We start from the raw sequence: 21,049 nt of genomic DNA on the forward strand, positions 1-21,049 counted from the left end.
GCCCCTGCTACATGTAGTTAGTGTGTGAAAATTAGAATAAGAAATAAGATGCTTTGTGTATTCAATTGTTTCATTATCTAGTGGTTTCTCTCATATTGCAAGCTCTGGCAAAAAGCTAAGACTACACTATACAGTGATGAGACGTTGTCGCACTATGAAATGCGCTTGTTTAAATAGGTTGCGCGATTTAGTAATTTCCTGGATGACTGTTCCGATTAAGCGTGGACACGTACTGGATCGTTATGCAGTTCGATATTACAGCCATGAGGACTGCATACGAAACGTGTGGTGTTGGTCTGCGGGGAATTTACACTACACGTCAGTGCATTTCAATTTGTGTTATCGGCGTACTTTTTGTCCTGTTACTGCTTTCTCTATCCGCGTGGGTATATGTGCGTGTGTGTGTGTCTATTACGGAAGATGCACATTATTCTCCGGGGTTTTTCTTAAAATACATTACAGTATATAGAAATAGTTAAATTACTTATTTATTATGACAATCGACAGAAATAGTTTTCTCCAAGATTTCTGTAACTATCATAGAGGAATCGTGAGAGAACACGACTGAATAGACAAAGGAGGTACCGTACGTATGCACATACATCAAATTAATTGTGTAATCAACCCCAAAACCTTGCCCCTCCTGCTGTTTCGCAAATTCCACATCTGCTACCCCATTCGCTGCAACCCTTGGTATCCCTAGGACTTTCTTGCAGAATCTCCCGTGGATTACATCAATTTGTTTCCATCCCTCCCCTAAGCCCCACACCTCAGTTTCGATTCACATATTATCTCGTAAACATTTTCCAAAATCTTTATCCTCATATCAGGCATTCTTGCTAGGCACTTATCTATAGCTACTAAGGCCTGCTTCCCTTTTGTCACCAGTTTACCCTTATGTCTATTCCACCCTCCTGTGCTTTCCAGGGTCACTCCCGAATAACATATTTCATTAAATGTTCATATCCTCTCACCATACATAAACCACCTCTCATTCTTTTTAAACTTCCTTTCCCTCAAGCACACCAAAATTTTCGTCTTCTTCATGTTCCTTTCCATACAATACTCTACCACTTGGTCGATTCCCTTCTGCATATTCAGTCGGAAATTTCATTACCGTTCCCACAATAGTCCACCAGTGGTCCAACCCCTAAGCCAGTTGAATTAAATCACATCTATGACTTCCTCTCTCTAGTGGTCCCTTTCCTCCAATCGTTCCGATTAAAATTTTGTATGCACTTTTTATCTCTCCCACAAAAGGTACGTGCCCTGCCTTATCCCATCGTCCTTGATAAATAATCTTATAGGCAGACCGAAAGGGAAATTCCTTACTAAAATGTAGCAAACATTCACCGAATCTACTATTTATTTTTCCAACTCTTGATGATGATTTATTATATTCAAATTTTAAATGTTTAGACCTGCGTGTGTTTGTGTGTGCGCACGCGCTTATACAGTCTACATTAGCCTGATGTGTAGTCAGTGCTAATTCTATACTAAGCAAAAAATTGTTCCATTTTACTACTTTGTAATCTTTCCGTCTAGTGCAGACAGGAGCCTATATTCGAGTGGCTGGCAGAAGACTAAAGAAAAGCAACCATGGTTATTTCAATCGAGGCATCCGCATGAGACAGTTCTACTCTGCTTCACTCAACTGAGCTATCTATTCATGACTGCTCTTGTATATAAAATGGACGCGACAATCTAGACACTGAAATGCTGACTATTGTTCAGCAATGTGCATCCGACAGTAGCTGAAAGCACTGTACACACGGACCAACGGCATCGTGTCAGACGATTATTATTTCAAGTGTCCATACGATCAATGCAATTACCAACACTACTTATTCTATTGGTACACTGAGGCAACTTCTACCGACCCAGTACGTTTTGGGCAACAATTTTACCTGTGCCTGTAAACTGTTTTGCATTTTCATCACATACTTCTTATTCACGCGAGTTTGTGTTACGTCTTGAAATATTCACATTTGTAATTTACAAAGTGTTTCATGTTCTTCTATGTCTCAAAACGAAATTCACTGGGTATTCGCGATAATAAAGGGCGGAGAAAACTCTGACGTAGAAGACATGGAAACGGAATACAGAATAAAGGAGTAAATGAAATAAAGGTGTAAAAAGGACTTAGAAAAGGAAGAAAGACAGTAAGGGATGAAAATACAAGGAAAACCACTCCCCAGTGAATTTTCGCAGTCTGTTTACACTAGTAGTTAAATAAGATAGGAAGTGGTAGCACACGTTGTTCTACACACTGTGAGCAGTAAGTCCATTAATGATGACCCGTAGTTCGAGTTTACTTTTTTACACAGAGACAGGGTTAAAAATAGGATAAGAGACGACCAGATTGAAACTAAATGTTTCCTGTCGAATCTCTACCCGCGCCCTCTCATGTAGTTTAAAAACGTGTCGCCAGATCTGTTAGGATCCTGTGACGAGGGGCTGAATATCTACATCTGGAGTGCAGGACGATAAAACACGTTCTCACCGACAGCAACACACCAACGCCGCTGTTTCGCCCTCACCATATTATCGGCAGAACGATATGACTTAAAGCGATGCTTTCATCAGACATGTAGATATTCTTTCGTAGCAGACAAGAAACAGAACAGACTGCATCCTTACAACGACCAACTCAAACATAATACAGAAAGAAAAAGACGTTGCCTGCATTTCTACCTACCTAACTCCACAGAGCAGAGTAATTCCTGAGAAACTGCTAGTTGCACATCAGGTCTAGACGAAATTCTCAACCTCTTATGAAACCCTGAAGTTCATTACCGTGTCAACACGAGCCCAACACCAGCCACTATCCTGAGTCAGACACTGCCTATCCACATCCTACAACACTATTTCCCTAAGATTCGTTTTAATATTACCCTTCCATCTACGCCTAGCTTTTCTGAATGGTCTCTTTGCTTCAGGCTTCCCAATCAAAATTTTATACGCATTTATCACCTACTCCATGTCGTACTCATGCAGCACATCGGAAAAACATAGTGCCATAACATGCCTGTAGACGCAGTAGCGAAATAAACACAGAGGCGGGAATTAGTGATCACACCTTACTTACTGAGTATTAATTGTAATGATATTCTCATATGTACGCCTAGGTAGCCCACGTGATATTTTCATTTCAAGATTTCTTTCTTAGATTTTGTGTCCATTTTTCATTTCTCACATGCGTACTACCCACATCACTTCCTCTGGTAGGACCATGAACAATTAAATTCAAAAGATGACCAAAATCGAAAATTACTGGACATGATTATGGCTCCTGAGAATGTTAGATTCGCCATACGCAGGCACATGGTCTCTGCTCTTGGTGTGGAAGCTGCGTCAGTGCGCCCTGGAGACAGTTTCATTTCTTTGGCAAAACCTTGCAGGTGTTATTCCCGTATGGAAATTCGTTTTCGTGTTGGAACATAAAATTTTCTTTGCTAGCACAAAACCTATATTTCCTATTTCAGGAGACTTCTGTAACTGTTCCATGAAGTAACTTACAGAAATACTATTCGCTGTTTCAACACTCACTATAGGCCATTGTACCGACACGCCCACATTTCTACCTTCAACGCGAATATTTTCAACAGTTTATGGATGTAGTAGGAATATTTAACAACTGATTTTGAATGTAATGGTTGAAGCTCGGAGTGGGAGACAAATAAGCACTGTCACAGACAATATAAGCGATCTCAACCAATTCTCACGTATCTGATTTAAATACATGAAAACATTGAAAATGCTTCATAACATGCTAATGGGCAGCGTCGGAGAATCTTGGAGACGCTCGCATTTCTTTCATTTCCAGTCTGATCTGTTTCTACAAGTGCAATCGATACGAGGGCAGTTGGCGTCGTTCATGTTTATGGGCAGCATTGGCCTTCTACCAAATCGTTGGCTCCTTTCAACATGACCACCACGACGGTGGTTTATAGCGTCATGTAAGGAGGAAATTGAGGTAAACAGGCGAATCCTACCAAACTTCATAGTAGAACTCTTGATTGCTTTCAACTTTGTTTTGCGCTTACACTGCATTAAGGGTTTTTTCCCTTCTCTTTTTGGTCTGATCTCGTATTCGGCTTGCCGCTTACCGCGTCTTTCGTATCCGTTGTGGACAGCCCATTACTCTGAACAAAAGTAATGAGATACACTAACACAGCGTACGACAGGAATTCTAAAAAAGCTCTATAGGATATTTAAGTAAATTCGTCCCTCAGGAGTAGAGGGAGGAGCAGTCTTGTTTCTTCAAATTCAACGAGAGAGTCTGAACCGACCAAAACGTTTCATATGACCTCGAATTTCTCGGCATGACGGAGTTTTGCAGCAGCGCTTTAATTAATTTACCAATTAGAAGCCCTAATCTTTTTAACATGGAAGATAGCTATTTGATCCAGCCCACAAAATCATAATATTTTTTTATGAATTCGTTTCATATTTTCCTACACGCCTATGATTTGAAACGTTAAGAGCTTTCCCTACAACATTTCTGAGGGGATTTTTGTTCTCTTCCGTTATTCTAGCCCAGCCTATTGTAACACCCATGATTTAATTCACCCAATTACAGCTAAGCGTTCTGCTAACGTAAGTGTGATTTTAACTCTTATATCAGAGACATGCATTGTTTTGTTTAAACTTCTATCTTCAGTCAAATGGTAAGAATGTGTGTGCACGTATGAACAGCCTATGCCCTCCAAAATATGTATACATTTAAGTCAGGTCGAACTATACCTCAGAAAGCTATTTCCTTGCGTAGGCGTAATCTAACATAAATCCACTTTATTTTTACATCAACGAACTCTATTTAACCGAACTGAAGATCCTGTTTTATAACAACGGTACATAAATTATAAAACAACATTATTGTATTCATTGTTGTCGTTTCTCCTTCCGTTTTCCTTCACCGATTTTGTCGATACGCCTCCGTTATCGACTTTATAGTCCAACAGAAATATATAGATGTCTACTGCAGTATGGGCTCTTGAAAATCGCTTGATGCATAAAGCGATCAATGAGCTGACACGGCGATAAACAATAATAAATAATAATCTTCACAGAAACCAAATGCTCTAGTCAACACAATCCCCTATAAGTTGGCATTAGCGCTAATTTAATACGTTTCGATCCATTGTTCCCAATGATTCAAAGTGCGAATGTTATTCAAGAACCAAGCATTAAATGAGAATATCTTGCCCCGTTTAAGAAATTTAAAGCATTAAATATGCATGGAATCTTACTTTACATGCTATAGGGCATATTTGTATGACAGAAAAAGAGAGAGATACAATTCCAGGGGGAGTAATTGCTTACATTCCTCTAAACTTAAACTTTCTTTATTTTCCTTCCTTTTTAATCATCACTTTAGTTTTATACGTCACCTCGAGAGTAAGCGAGTCATGTATTTTACTCGGTTCAGAAATCCCTGCTTGAAAAATCTTCTTTGGTTCTCACGCAGACGAGAAGAGAGGATCTGCCTTTTTTAGTGTAATGGAAACAGTATTTGTCTAGAAGCTTCAGCATAAAATTACTTTATATTAATATCTGATACGCCGCTTCTCTTAGCGTGCTTAAATCGATTCACAGCTGTATGTGAACTTGAGCGGAACCAGATTTAGGCAGCTGTTAGCGCTACCACCTTCCCACGCTCAACACTCTGACAATACCTGTCTTGCTCACTTCTTGAGCTAATGAAATCACAAGACAGTAAACAATAAACACAAGAAAATGTTACCACTGCACGTGAAACGTACGATATATTTCGAATTCTACAATCGCAGGTATAGAACATTACGGCAATAAAATTTGCTGCGGGATTTACAGAAATGGGGGGCAGATGACAGAATTTGTAAAATGGCCATTAATTATTCTTCCATGAATAAATTATGATTTTCGACATGCCTGCTTTAGGCAATTAAGTACAGTTTTGTAAAAAAATTAAATTGTGTCACTGGAGTCAAATTGTTACTGGTAAACAAATGTACCGCCGATTATGGGGGCCGCACGAACTGCCAAGGCACGTATGGATTTATGGATGTATGTACTGTGTAGGTACAAGCCATGTGATGGGCAGGCCACAGATGCAAGTGGTTCTACCTAATGTTTAGAAGGACGAATAATTCCAGAAGTAGTTCTGAGTTAGAACAGGGTGCAAGGCGTGATCATTAGAAGTAAATCAACATTATTCCCACAATCACATTACTAATTCCGTGATTCTGCTCTATACACGTCCGTCACTATCTTCTCCTGGATGGTTCCATTGACCGGCAATAAACGCACGAGTCCAAAGTCCACCGTTTAACGAGGGAAAATTATCCAAAAGTCAGGGCCAATATCAGTGACCACGTAGAGGTCCAGAGAAAATTAAAATCTGCTCCGAGAAGGTTTAACTCGGCGGTAGATTTAATCTGGAAGTTGACCTGTTTTAACCATGGACTTCAATTGCTTTTCTTCGACAATATAATTTTCTACAAGCTGTATAAATGCTCTTTGTATGCAAGAAATTGTCTTCTTATCGTTCCGTATATTCTGAAAACATTTCCACTCAGAATTTGGATGAAACATCAATTTACTGTCGCTACAAAGTGTTGTCCGAGGACTTTTATTTTTATGAGATCCAGCTAATGCAGTTGTGCAATGTACAGAAACTTTGTCGAAAAGTTTATATGTTCCTGAAACACAGACGTCCATTATTTGCCACTATTCTCACTGCAGATAGGAAAGTACAGAGCTACTACATTTTCCAGAAAATTCTTCACTTTGTTTGTTACGTATTACTGTGCCTGGTCCGCAGAATTAAAACACCGAAAGTGTCATATATTACATAGAAAAATGTTATGTGATTTATGGAACCTTAAAACCGGTTAGCTTCTACGCAAAGAAGTCACTAATTTCTATACTCGACTAGATTAATCAAGCCTAAAATCTCATAATCTATTTATTTAGGATCCAGTTTAATACTGTCATCCTAATTAATCTCAAGAAAATACGTAGTTCAGATATTCTGATTATAATTTTGTTCACATTTCTGACATGTAATTCCTTCCACAAGTGCTACCCATCTCATCCTCCTCATGGTCTACAGCAGGGATTCTCAACCCTTTTCGCTGGCGTAACACTAATTCTAATTTCACACATTAAATGTACCACAAACCATATGTGTTCGGGGAAAACTTATTTATGTTAATATTGTCTTTTGATTTTCTTACTTAGTTCGCGTACCACTCAACATCGGCTCGCGTACCACCAGTCGTACGCGTACCATAGGTTGAGAAACGCTGGTCTACAGCATGTAACGTCTAAAACATCTGTCTCTCCTTAAATTGCATTATCAGCTCTTTCAATATAGGCTTAACCCATAATCACGCAGCAGTCATATACCCTATCCCCTTCTCTTAATTTGCTTTTGTAAATTCAAACATTCGGTACCTATGAAACGTTGATAAACTTCTACCAGACTATACAGTGCTACAAGCCAGAATACAGCCATCTTGGTACTCACCGCCGTGAGAACTTCAAATCCTACTCCGTTCATGAACACTCAACATAACCAACTGCAATTGCTGAAGGGCGTGGAGTTCAATGTTACATATAGTCTACACTAGTCATGTATAAACACTGGCATTATTAGTTGGTGCAGTACAACACTTGTATCCACTAATTCATCAAAGTTATACACGTAAGACCACAAAAAACACACACTGAATAGTCGGTCACATGACAGGTAATCGCATGCCTCAAATACCTTATGAAAATAACTGTTCATAAATTACAAGTGAACCATCAGAAACGTCACCTCCCGGCGTCTTCACGAAGCTGAAAGAACACGCGATGTCTAATCGGAGATTATCTGAGAATACCATTAGGTGACAGTAACGTAGAACTTTTGCAAAAGAGGGATATATGCGGAAGATGGAATCATATTAGTACGAGCCATAACAGCCAAGCTGACACTAAAACTAGTTAAACATCTGTGATATGCGAAAGGAAGTTTTGCAGTAAAAATGAATCTGTAATAAAACACTTTATCTCCCAACTGATACTGTTGTGCCACAGTAATAATCTTCCTTTTTATGACTGAGACTAAGTGTGGTTTCTTCTGTGTTAATCAGCAAGACACTGGAAGAATTAAACTTATTACAAGCCTTTGGTTTCTTCTGTGTATGACCCGTCTTAATTTACTTCACGGAAAATTAATATCCCATTGCAAATGGCTTGCTCTGGTGACTTGACGGTTCATGAAAGTGAATCAGTTCCCACTCCCACTTCTCATTATAGGAAAATAACGCCAAAATAGGCTGTAAAATCTATAACTGTGGGAAACTCCAGCCGACCAGATCCCAGCAAGATATCTTACTAACTGAGCCAGCATAGCATATAGTTCAGACATTTTCTGCAAACATTTTTCAAATATTAGTATTCGGTGTAAACTAATAATATTTCTGATTGTCGATAATATGAATAAATGTATATTAATGAAACCAGATGGTTTTTTGGAGAGATTTCTTCGACCTTTAAAGGGTTAAGATTGATAGTGAATTATATATATCACATATGTACATTATGAAATTCATGAATTCTCAATACTCGACTCTGGTATTAATGCACCATTTTACGAACTTTTTAATTTTGTTTAACGAAATCGCAATTCGATTGGCATTTATTTTTTGGAACACTTAACTTTCTACAACAAAGTGAAATTCTGGAGTTTTATAGTTAATCATTGAATTGCCCACAAATGTGCATGTAGTCGTCTACATTGTAGTTAATCTAGGATCGTTTCAATCTTACCTACAAGTTGTGTTGGCTAAACTGTTCCATGATGGCGGCTCGAATAAATGCGGGACAGTGCTTGACTTGCGATGTAGGTCTCTCGGTTCTATAGAGGACATGTTTGTTTTGAACTTTGTGAAGCATAATTGTGTAATTCTGCATAGAGTTGAATGTACAACTGAGTGATAAATTAAACGTTGAAATATGGAAAATAGTGATGATGTACCTTTAAGTGATGAAGAGCCCGTCACAGCACAAATAGTTCTTCGAACATTGCAAGAAGTTTGGTTAAACGAGAAGTTTAGTCCAGAATTATTGCAGCACCAGTCAGATTTGGTTGATTGTATGCTGGACCAGATACAGCAGATGGAAGAAAATTTGTGCAAACTTAAGAAGAACGACTTCCGTGTTGTAATTCATCGGATGGAATTGGACCGGATACGATATATGGTTACAGATTACTTGAGGATAAGATTAAATAAAATAGAACAGTATGTAATTCATATTCTTGAGCAAGAAACCAGTAGGAGTCCAGAAGATGCATTTCTGTCTCCACCAGAACATAAATTTGCAAGGGAATATCTTGCCCATATGGAAGACCATTTCAGACTAATTGCCTTGAGACATATGCCATCCAATGTACAGGATTTTGACAAAACTAAAATGGCAGTGGCCCCAAACATTTCAAGTCATATTTTCCTTCGTGTTAAAAAGAACATTACTGGTGTAGTGATAGAAGGTGACAGTGAAAATCGAGATGAAGAAGTTGATTTGGATGAGAACTCACAGCATATTATGCAGTATAAGCCAATAGCTGATTACCTCAAATCAGGGGCTGTACAGTTAGTTTAACTGTCATGTTATAACTTTAACGGTCTCTCCTTAGGACAGTTTCTCAACATATGTACTTAGTGAGTTTGCCTATGCCTAATTTTTTTTATATGCATAAAAAAGTATATAAATATATACCACATCCACTCTGACAATAACAATATCCTTTGTATTACTTATCTAGAGAGGTTGCATATGAGTCCTGGCTGGCCATTCCTTATAAAATCATATTTATTAACATAATAAAACACAGTGACCATTGGCATCGTGCAGCATTCATAATGACATTTCCCAATGGTACTAACATTAACCACTGTAAGTTTCTAATTACTGCAATTTTTCAGGTAATCATAATTTGAGGTTAGAAAGATTGACATGGATAATCCAGTTTCCCTAATTGGGTTGGGAATTGTTACTATAAAGTGTGTGAGCAGGTAACTGGGATATGACAAGTGAGAAGATATTTAGCAACATAACACATGCCCTGCATTTACCCACAAAAGAGATTACCTATGTATTTTCTGAGGTAAGCCCCTGGTAAAATGCCACCATGCATCAACTTGTATGACAATACAAACAAGTAGAAATAGCCCAGGACCTCTTGAGTGACAGGCTGCTAACCATTCAATTATGATATTTGGTGTACAGTGTAATAGTATCTTTTGATTTCACTGAGGTTTGCAGTTACCAAAGCAATGTATTCTGTGCATTCACATATGCCCAGTGATATTAAAATGGGACTAAACTGTAAACCAAATGTTTTCAAGGAATTTCAAACTTGTCCTCTGGGAAACCTAAAATGTGGAGCACAAAAGTTGTCTTCATTATTTTTTGAGAGATTACTACATTTCATGTTGTAAGAAAAGTTGCACTTGAATAATTTTGAAAATGTATATTCCTTTTAAAGTGCAAACAATGATAAGCATATATTCTCCAAAAAATAAAATAAATTAGTTACTGACTGACTGAATTGTGTACACATTACTTGTTGTAGTAACTCTATTATACTTTCAGCATGTATATGATATGAATATGGAAAGTGGCCAGTTAAAAAGAATAAACTGTACACAGCAAAATACAGGGTCTTTTTTATCACAGAACTGTATCTGAACAATTCTAGGTTGCAGTATGATATAGATGCTTTAATATTCAGTTCTACCCAAGGCAGCTCTGGTATGCAGAATTTAAATTAAGTATTATGTTCAAAGAATTTTCATATAAAGCAGTTATTGCAAGAAAAATTGTGCCAAGAATAATCTTGTTTTGCAGTGCCATGCGAAATAGTGGAAAGTTTCATGTTGACAGGTACAGTGCTGTTTCTCAGTGAAACCTCTACTCTGAAGATGATAAATTTCTTCAAAATGTTGGTAACCACCTATAAGACTACATAGATACACAACCCAAAAAACATGACATGAAAATCACAATTTTTTTCCAAAAATGAACTAAATGCTGTATGAAGGAAGCTTATAAAGGTTGTCCCTGGGCTCTTAAGTGTAGTGCATCAAAAGTTCAGCTCACATTGTGGAAAAAAATACATTTATGTGAACTTGCCAGAAGTGCCGTCAGCTGCCATTACCACACAGTTCAGCACTCTTCTTTGACTCATAGGCTGAAAACATCATTGCTCAAAGGATATAAAGTACCAATACTTTAATACTGATCATATATTTAAATTAAGTATTTTTTGCCATTTTATCACAATTGAAGTAACATTTAAAGGATATATCTCATACAGATTATGCCATTCTAATTCTGTCATACACTGTGATTAACATAATCATAATCACTTTCCTGAATAAGTTCATTCAAAGATGGAATTCACATTAGATCACATATCTAGAGTAAAGCTGCAGGGTGTAGATAAAACACTTTACTTCCACAAGTACACAGAATCTTCCAATCTGATTATTCATTTTAATTGCTGTAACAGCTCGAGAGTTATGCATCTGTAATATTCTGCTCCAACACGCTCTTCCTGTATGCCTGTAAACAAGTATATAACTAAAGTTTATGTTCAAATAAATTTAGGGAGAAGTGAAACTGAAAGCACCTGGACTAAGAGAATGTTTCAGAAGCTTGATACCAAATATAAAACAGCAAAATAGCAGAAACCCTCTCTAGCACAACAACATAAAATTACCAACACAGTTTATATTAAATAATAAAGACAAGTTATATTCAAATTTTGGAATGTATTTACTAAATGCCAAAAAAATAATAAACAAATGTGTATTCAAATATTCTGTGCAAATGTTTTCTTACATGGACATCATAAAATCAAACAGCAAAGCCAGCAAGTCTTCAATCCTGCATAATATGAAAATTGCACATACTATTCAAAGCAGTGTTAATGTTAAATAAATTAAGGGCTACATTAGCTTTAGAACAACTTATATTATTGATGGTATGATACATACATATAGGGCATGACTCAAAATGCTATTTCTTTTATTAAATTTGAATGTGCCTGTTTCCGAACATAATATACTGTATATTACAATGAAAACAATATCTGTAAAATTTCTGAACAATAAAAAAAGATTTTATTTGCATGACAACTTACCTCTTCTGCTGCTTTGTGCAGTTGCTCAGCCATGGCTTTCCCTGTCTCTTTAACCATTTTGTAAAAATGGCCTTCCTTGTTCTGCAGTAGTATATGTGGATGGTCAAATTCCTACAATGTAAACGAATTTCACTGTTCAAGTTCAAATAGATCATTGTAAATTGGCAATAAACATGTTTACAAGCTAAGACATATATCCAAGTATAGGGTGGTTCTGATTATATTTCAGGTTCTCATGGCAATGAGTATGAAGATGGCTGTCTTCTACCCTGCAGTTCAATATATATGAATGATGACCTGATGATGAGGCAATAAGCTCCTCTGCAATGTTGGTCAATATCTACGAAACTGCACAATGTAATGTCCCAGATGACAGACATGTTCATAAAAGAAATCTTACTGCTGGATAAATATATTAATCGTCCATTACCAGTAAAAAAAGTATGTCAGAAATCTACTACGTTCATAATGAGTGATTAGTGAGTGTATGAAAGTCTTGTATGTGACTAATTCTGTAACATTAAGATTACATAAAATAATTGTGTATGGAGGGTTAAAATACTAAATATATGAAAGTTAATCAGTTACTTGACTTGGTGCCATTTGTTTAACTATGTATAAAATATAACCTTTTATAGAAAAACACTGCAATTATTCATTTACATAACCATTTTATGAAAAGAAGTGGCAAGATCATGTGGAATGAATGGAGAGACTTCAATTCCCATAAATATTCCAAATCCTCTGAAGGGAATAACTATGAAAAGATGGGGAGACCTATTCCAGGAGATCCCTGCTGAAATGGGAACAAACTACTAAGCTGATGATGACAATGGAAAATGAAGGAAATTATTCTTTATGATTTATCATGACAAAGACTACTTGACACTGACATGATATTTTTGTGAAAATAGTATTCTGTCTTTCTTACCACCATGATGCCTGCTTCCATGACAAGAACTCTGTCAGAGTCCATGACTGTGTTCAATCTGTGAGCTATTGTCAGTACTGTGCACTCCTTAAATTTTGTTCTGATGGTTCCCTGGATGAAGGCATCTGTTCTGTAATAATGTCAGATTGTCATAAACCTTATGTACATGCCTCATGATAAAACAACTAGCAAAACCTACCTCAATGAACTGCTGATCAGAGTGTACTTAACCTTTGATGTAACATGTTTGTGTATTTATAAAAATATTCTGATTAAAATACTATGTATCTAGACAATAAGCAGTGTTTGTTAGTTGGTTGATTGGTTGGCGATTCATGAAAATGCATTGATTAATCATTAGGTGTTCCTTCTAACATTACCTTGGTAATCACTATTTGCAGTACATAAAATCACAAAGATAAGTTATGATTTTAATTTTTATACATGCTGCTTTGTGCAAACGACGACTGAAACAAAAAATTGTTCACTCTTTCATTCAGTGTACATGTACTTTTAAAAAAACCCAGCAAAACAGATGTTTCAAGGGCTGGCATAAATTTTAATAAATCTCCAAAATATCAAATTTTATGAATATTCATTAAGCCATCTTGAGTTGTTCTATTCATACAGATGGTCTGATTGAGTGCAAAGCTTGTCTCATAGTGCTGCAATCACAATGTGACTGTGAAAACAACCATGTCATGCTTGAAAATAATATTCAGCTGGACCAAAATGTGACAAGCAATGCAGAAGTGCTGTCAGCACATCGTGATCATGGTCAATGAAGGTTAATTGGGCATATTAACATAAGAGAAAGTTATTTCACCACTTTAATGTCACTGAATAGATGCAATTCCTTAAATCACTAACATCCAAAGTGTAATGAAAAGATGGCAAAAGTGATGCTCTGGGTTGTAGATACAGGACCTCAGTCCACACATTGTTACAACCCAGAAGACCAACTTAACATATTCATTTCTGTGAGAAACTCAGAATACATACCTTTTGCACTTTACACAAACAGTTCAGAGAATGCCATTTTGTTAAGTTATATCAGAAAACATCTGTTATCATTCGGAAAGCATAAATTGGATTCTCAGTTTTAACATGGCCAATTTGTACAGACATGTATCTGTCTTGGGCACTTAAATGATATTTGCTTGGCATTATTGAAAAGATCTCTTTACATTGCAAATTAACCTACACTGCAGAACCCCATAACCCATCTTGTATGAATATTTATTGGAAACATACTTGAGATCAACATTTGCAGTTGCTTCATCCAAGACCAAGATCCTACTGTTCCTGATAATGGCACGAGCCAGGCACACCAATTGCCGTTGTCCAGCACTGAAGTTGCTTCCACCCTCATTGACAAATAAATCTAAGCTACTCATAGACTCTTTCAACTCAACCTGCAATTACAGAGAGCTCTAATTAGAAAAAATGTGTGTACGGATATGCTGTAATCTTTCTGTAATGTAGTCCCACTCAAAATATTCTTCAAACATAAATATTTAATGAAACACATGGAATATGCTCTTCTTGGCACAACTATAATGCTCAAAACACACAAGAGAAATCCTTTGTACAACTTACATCCTCAAGAGATCTCCAAAGTACATCATCAGGGAAGTCATGAAAAGGATCAAGATTGTCTCGTAGAGTTGCAGAAAATAAAACTGGTTCCTGTGGAATAATTGAAAGACGACTGCGCAAGTATGGCAGGCCAAGTTTTGCTGTATCAATATTGTCAATTATGATATTTCCTTCTAGGCGGGCTAGCCTAAACAATGCTGATATGAGTGATGATTTTCCTGCACCAGTACGACCAACGATTCCTACCTGCAAAAAATGAACATATCAAGATACTGTTCAAATGGCACTGCAACAGAGAGGCCAGCCAACCCCTACAGCTACAACTAGCAGGGCTGGAGGCCAGTCACAAACAGTACTGGCCTAACAAAGTCAAGACTCTTGCAGAAGGGTTACATAAACCATGTTCAGTCATGCACAGTGTGAGGTTATGTTAAGTGTGTATTCATGTTTTGAGGATTACAATACAAAACTGAACATACAAATACTTCAGAGCCCAATAGACATCCCCTTTGGTATACTAATGAAGTGAGGTTTAGCTTATCATGTGAGTAATAACAAAGTATTATGAATTTTAGTTTAAAAAAAATAATTACACTTTGTTGAATGAACACGTATTTCAAAAAATAATTTTCTGGGCTAATCTGTATTTTGTTTTCATAATCATAAATTTTATTTCATAATTTTAGAGTCAGTGGGTTAACTGATGTGTGATTAAAAGCTGTGATTTTTTGTGATGCAGCTTTTTTCCTTAATGTCCACAATTAAATCTGTCCAATAGGGGAACAGTGTTTATTAAAACAAAGTATTATAAAGTCTGAGAGACTATATGGCATTTCACTTCTTTTAATTGTATCTTAACTTATCCCAATACTTCTTAAATTTAGTGTTTATTTCAACCTAACATTTATAGACCAATATGAGTTTTTAAGTTTTCACTGCAGTTAGAGTTTAGATTATGGGTTGTGATACCAGACATGTGGGTGGTATAGACATAACACAGGTTTGTAGAATGCAGTGTGAAAAGAGATCATTCACACATCTGCATACCTTGTGTGCAGGCTGTATGGTGAAGTTAAGGTCCTTGAGTACTGGAGGGTCAGTTGAAGAATACTTCAGATTCATATGGTCAAACTGAATCTTGCCATTTGCTGGCCAACCAGTTGGTGGCTTTTGATCTGCAATAAAGACATTTCATATGATTTAACAATACCATGAAACATACTGTGGCTATGCCATAACTAAGACTTTTCATGACAGAGATCTGCATTCAAACCCAGTTGACTTGAAGAAAGGTCTGTAGTGGATAAGTGGCACTAGATCACTAGTTTTTCCCTTAGTTCTTTAATTTTCTGTTGCTAACCATCATTTCACCATTGCTCCATACTCATGACATCACCTCATAAGGTCTTTAATAGCCTTGATCAAGTAGCAGTCCTAAGTTAGGGCTTCATCTCTGATCTGGCTTATGGCTAGTCTCAGAGTAAATGTAATTCAGTTTTATGAAAGTTTCTGCCAGAGGTGTCCTTGTTCAAATTCCATTATACCTGGCACTGGAAGAGTATTCATATGCCAGAAAGGGTAAGACATCATAGATCAAGCTCAGGGGGTAACTAAGAGTTGACTCAAAGGTTAACTAACTTGCCTGGATGTGTCTCAAGATCTGTTTCCTTTTCAATCTTCGTGTATTCAAGGACTCGTTCTACTGAAGTCATCTGATTTACAACTTCTGCAGTGAGTCTCATACCATGCTGTAGCATCCCATTCAGGATGAGAGACTGAGATATAGCCAAGCCAACGTTACCACCAAATGTGTCTGAAAAACAACATGCAAAATTATTAACAAATGTTCTGCAATGGATACATCTGAATTCATGAGAAACCTCATAGCATAGGTAAATGAAATTATACAGTTTTTGAGAAAACTGTTAAAGGGTGCATCTACTTTGATAAAATACAAAATGGAGTAACTGAATGCAAGGTACAATAGAGACTTCAAGCTTGCACTTTGCAATGTAGAAGGAGAAGAAGAACACACAATATTTAAAAATCAAAGTAACAGTCTTCTTTCCTTGTTCCTTCATCTGTAACCTGACTATACAGCAAAGTCTTGTCTTTATCAGGTTATATGTTGATGACAAATCAACACAGTAGAGGAAACCACACTGCACTTTTTTCCATACTTTTCTAGATTTTTAAATAACCAATACATACAACTTTAAATTATCTGTCAGTTGTGCATATTATTCCTACCATAAAATTTCATTTTGCCCCTTCACTAGAATTAATAACTGACCCATATTTCACAAACCAATACTAATACTGCTACTTCTACTACAACTATTCTTAATACAGGTGTGCATGTGTGTCTGCCTAATATTCTGCTTTTGATTTCTGAAAATTATGATGAATACAGAACTGTTCACAGTCAGAGAAATTTAAATGCCATGTATAAATGTAAATGGACTCGTATAAAACTGCAGAATGCTTCTAATCGTGACCCACAAAGGGTTAATTATGGTGCAAATTGTAGAAACTGCAATACCAATGTTGAGAACCAGGAAACTGAGTGACACTACAGCCGTGAATGCCACGCTGATGCAATCAAGCCAGAAGCCAAATGCAGTGCTTGTCTCAAGTGTAAGAAACCATGCTGATGTATGCAAATCCTGGAATGAGGGAAAAGAGTTGATTATACCAATCTTAAAACCTTTCATACTGTGTAGTGTATTGGAATATAAAATGTGCATACAAACAACTGTTTACACTAGTAGGATATTAATGCCAAACTCATTTCGACCTCGACAGGTCATCATCAGTGGCACCAAAAAGGTTAATTCATATAATATAAATGAAACGATCATGTTTTAGTAGATCGTGAAGGTATATGGTTTTATAAAGAACTTGCATTTTTTGTGCCATTGATGATGACCTCTTGAGGTCGAAACGCACTTGGCATTAATATCCTACTAGTGCAAACAGTTGTCTGTATGCACATTTTATATGATTATACCAGATTCACATAAAGGAGAATCTATCTATTTGTGAAACACACAGAATTCTTGTACTGGTATTCTATGTCAGTGAAGACATCTCTTGCAATTTATAAAGAACTTTTGTCCTACAATGAGTTTGTTTTATTTCTTTGGTTTTCACTGAACACTTTTTCTTCTTTAATTTCATTTAGCATTTATATGCTGGAACATGACTAATAATAATTACATACTGATTTCACAATTATATTACAGTATTTATATGTGCAGAGTATCATATACACCAGTTAGTAATGGGAATGTGCAATCTTTAGCTCCAGCCATCACGACAGATAAAAGACCATAAGAAAAACCATAACTATGCTGTTGATGAAAAGCTTGGTCCATAAACTTACAATTATCTGTGCAATGAAAAACCGATAAACTAACTAGAAACCAATAACTTTTTGTTTAAAACATAACAATAATATAAAACATGATCTATTTCACAAAATTATTTCTATCCTCTGACAATTAAATGGTCTTTCACTTTGCTTACCTGGTGACTGTCAAATTCTTTACAAACCATTTCCTGAGCTTCGGATGCTCGGATTGTGGACAGACCATTGAGAGACGCAGACACATGAGAAAACACTGGACTCCGAGCTGCAAAAACATAACATTATTATATTGCTGCAAAAACCATTAATCATAATACCAACAAAAGAATTAAAAGAATTTTAAATCCACTATTCTCATAATATAACGTTATTAATTTTACATTAAAAAGTCATTAAGGCTATTACTTCAGAACTGACATAAGAACAATATGGGATAACTGATTGTGGAATATTAAAAAATGTGGACTAACCTCCATTTAGTATGCACAGACCTATACCTCCAATCCCCAACATGCCTGCATGTGTGATGTTTAATTAAGCACCAGAGACAACTTTACTTTAACTTTAGGCATGTGGTAACATTCAGTAGAAAAAATATTTTTTAATTCGCTGAGCATACATATACACACATCGACATAACATCATAAGCTCTGTTTCCTTATATGACCTGAATGACTTTTTCTGAAACCTTTACAGTGACTTACTGGTGCCTTCAAGCCGTTTAATATCTTGTGCTGTTGCCACATATATCCCACGCACCTTGTAGAAGAGGAAACCCATTATAACCAAAGGTATTAGGAGCCAATAATTGACTATGATTACCATGGTCAGAATTCCAGTCATCACCAGTAGCACCTGCAACAGTCACGTACATTATGAACTAAACCTAACCTTAAAGTGCATTTGTTTAATTCACTGCCATATTGAAAAGAAAGAGAATATTTTTTGTCATATTAACATTTCCTGCAAGTTTCATGTTGAGAGGTTGGCAGATTTTATACCTGAATGCACTCTAACATCGCCTTTGGAAGTTGCTCATCCACTGCACCCATGTCCTTGGAAAATCTGTTAAGTACACGACCTGAAAATAAAGTACTGTAATAATGTTCTTATATCCATCTACCACCTTGTACAGCAATCTTATAGTACTGTTGTGAAGCATCTCATAATGTGTTTGTTCAGATTTTATTCTTATTTTAAAAAGTTTCCAAGAAATGCTACATACAAATACACTACTTTTCTTAACTTCATGTTAACTTAGTGGTTTTATGTTGTTCTTATTTTTAAGGATTTTCCCTAAATATCTTTTTTCTTTGGGATATGGTAATTTTTATAACTGATCAGCATTCACTCTCTCTCCTTTTGTCTGTCACAATCTTTTACTAGTTAAATAACTATGATATATGTGGAACTTACAACAGCCATCCCTGGTCATCTTATTGTAGTGCACACTGCTTTAATTTGGACTGAAAAGTTGAGAAATGAAAAAGGAGACAAACTCATTCTCTGTGGCTGATTCCTTTTTTAGATATTAATAATTCCACAGTTGGTAACAGAATCCCCTGCCACTTTTAGAATCCAGAGTTTCAAAACGATGTTCACACAGTGAACCACTAGACCTTTTCCTGATCCAGATGAGTTTAGTCCACACCCTTACATCCTATTTCCTAAAGCTACATTTAATAACCTCCCATCTATACCTAGGACTTCCAAGTAGTCTCTTTCCTTCAGGTCTTTCTGACTAAAATTTTGCATGCATTTGTCATCTTTTCTATGAGAGTTACATGTTCTGCCTAGGTCATCCCCACTGATTGATCAAGCTAACAATATCTGGTGAAAGAATAAAAATTATGAATGTTCTCAGTAACTATAAAACATCTTGCATTATAATAACTGATTTACCTGAAGGATTGGTGTCAAAAAATCTCATTGTTGCAGCCAAAATGCATCGAAACATGTTGTCATGAAGAATTTTAGATGCTGTCATACACACTTTAAAGAAGAATATGGAGCGTATTGAAGTAATAAATACACTTCCCAAGATAAATGTAGTGTAGATATAGATGGCTGTGTCTGTGTCTAACAATTTTGGTATTGTGGAATTTAATGATGCTTCTCCTTTATCAGACAGGAAGGGTAGTAATGTTGTGAAATTTGAAGACAGAGAATTACTGTCTGTGAAATTTGATAATGGAAATTCTGTGAATTGACTGTGTTCTGTAGGCTGATCAATAAATGTGGTATTGAGCCCAACATTCTGCATGAGATTGTCAGTGGAGTTCAATGTATCTTCTTGCATAGCCTTATCATCATAGTACCGCCGTAACTCTTCTTGGTTTGTCCTGTAACAAATACGAAGAACCTATAAATTATTATTTGCCATTTTAATCTAAAACAAAGGGCTATGTTACAATTAAAACTGAACTTACATTTTCTATATGCCCAACACTTTTCTGTATAACAATCATAATACCCTTGGACATCATATTCAAAATATCAATGAGTATAGTTTTAAACCTGTGATCCAAGTACTGGTCCTTAGATAGTTGCAATAACTGACTTAGGCATTACATTGTAAAGCATGACAACAGAATACAGTAAAATAATTTGTAACAAGAAGTCACTGAATTTTAAGTTACTTTATCATCTTCCAAATTTACAATAAACATTTTGTAAACACATGTAATATATAGCATAAATTAACATGATCAACAGAAATGTTTCTAATATATTTCTCCTTAATGTATGTTTCATACTGTAAATTAAATTTGACTTTGGTGTGACTATTTATATCACTATGGAAACCTATAAAAATGAAGCCATAAAAATTCTCATTTCCACATTATTATTATTTTGTACCCACAATTAGTCCCTTTCCTAAATGTGTAAGATTTGGGTTTTGTTTCATACTGCTGTAAATCTACAAAGTTGTAGGTACAGACTTCTTTTAATAAACTCTATACATTTA

The 21,049-nt window shown here is 36.1% G+C and overlaps 3 protein-coding genes across 8 annotated transcripts in view; 1 reads left to right on the plus strand and 2 right to left on the minus strand.

The window, feature by feature from the left end:
* LOC110836907 (dipeptidyl peptidase 4) overlaps positions 1–7,752 on the minus strand; it is a 230,144-nt gene extending 222,392 nt beyond the window's left edge. Inside the window, exon 1 of the mRNA XM_087348681.1 lies at positions 7,514–7,752. Coding sequence (XP_087204807.1) covers positions 7,514–7,546 — 33 coding nt within the window. The 5' untranslated portion in view covers positions 7,547–7,752. The remainder of the gene's footprint in view (positions 1–7,513) is intronic.
* Positions 7,753–8,824: 1,072 nt separating this feature from the next.
* Sld5 (DNA replication complex GINS protein Sld5) lies at positions 8,825–12,768 on the plus strand. Of its 3 annotated transcripts, none has more exons than XM_022078599.1 (2): positions 8,825–10,141; positions 12,411–12,768. In XM_022078599.1, the coding sequence occupies exon 1, from the start codon at positions 8,989–8,991 to the stop codon at positions 9,634–9,636; it is 648 nt and encodes a 215-aa protein (XP_021934291.1). In that variant the 5' UTR covers positions 8,825–8,988; the 3' UTR covers positions 9,637–10,141; positions 12,411–12,768. The 3 variants fall into 3 exon arrangements, with proteins under 3 accessions (XP_021934291.1, XP_021934294.1, XP_021934293.1); XM_022078602.1 differs by having other exon boundaries at positions 8,825–9,695; XM_022078601.2 differs by lacking the exon at positions 12,411–12,768 and having other exon boundaries at positions 8,825–9,695; positions 9,960–12,170.
* Positions 11,254–21,049, minus strand: part of LOC110836891 (ATP-binding cassette sub-family C member 4) — a 50,394-nt gene continuing 40,598 nt past the window's right edge. For all 4 annotated transcript variants that reach the window (XM_087348690.1, XM_087348688.1, XM_087348689.1 and 1 more), the window contains 12 exons: positions 19,984–20,423; positions 19,083–19,162; positions 18,786–18,936; positions 18,240–18,346; positions 17,254–17,377; positions 16,354–16,524; positions 15,759–15,886; positions 14,712–14,957; positions 14,367–14,527; positions 13,113–13,242; positions 12,182–12,292; positions 11,254–11,601 (listed from right to left, as the gene is read on the minus strand). In XM_087348690.1, coding sequence (XP_087204816.1) covers positions 11,557–11,601; positions 12,182–12,292; positions 13,113–13,242; positions 14,367–14,527; positions 14,712–14,957; positions 15,759–15,886; positions 16,354–16,524; positions 17,254–17,377; positions 18,240–18,346; positions 18,786–18,936; positions 19,083–19,162; positions 19,984–20,423 — 1,894 coding nt within the window. In that variant the 3' untranslated portion in view covers positions 11,254–11,556. The remainder of the gene's footprint in view (positions 11,602–12,181; positions 12,293–13,112; positions 13,243–14,366; positions 14,528–14,711; positions 14,958–15,758; positions 15,887–16,353; positions 16,525–17,253; positions 17,378–18,239; positions 18,347–18,785; positions 18,937–19,082; positions 19,163–19,983; positions 20,424–21,049) is intronic.

This window comes from Zootermopsis nevadensis, unplaced genomic scaffold (genome assembly GCF_977971745.1).
Source record: "Zootermopsis nevadensis isolate Lab colony 2312 unplaced genomic scaffold, Znev_1.0 Znev_ptg000013l, whole genome shotgun sequence".
In the NCBI taxonomy this organism is placed as follows: Eukaryota; Metazoa; Arthropoda; class Insecta; order Blattodea; family Termopsidae; genus Zootermopsis; species Zootermopsis nevadensis.

What these genes read in the sequence shown, in the direction of transcription:
- Sld5 (XM_022078599.1), top strand. Translation starts at nt 8,989, where the DNA reads ATGGAAAATAGTGATGATGTACCTTTAAGTGATGAAGAGCCCGTCACA.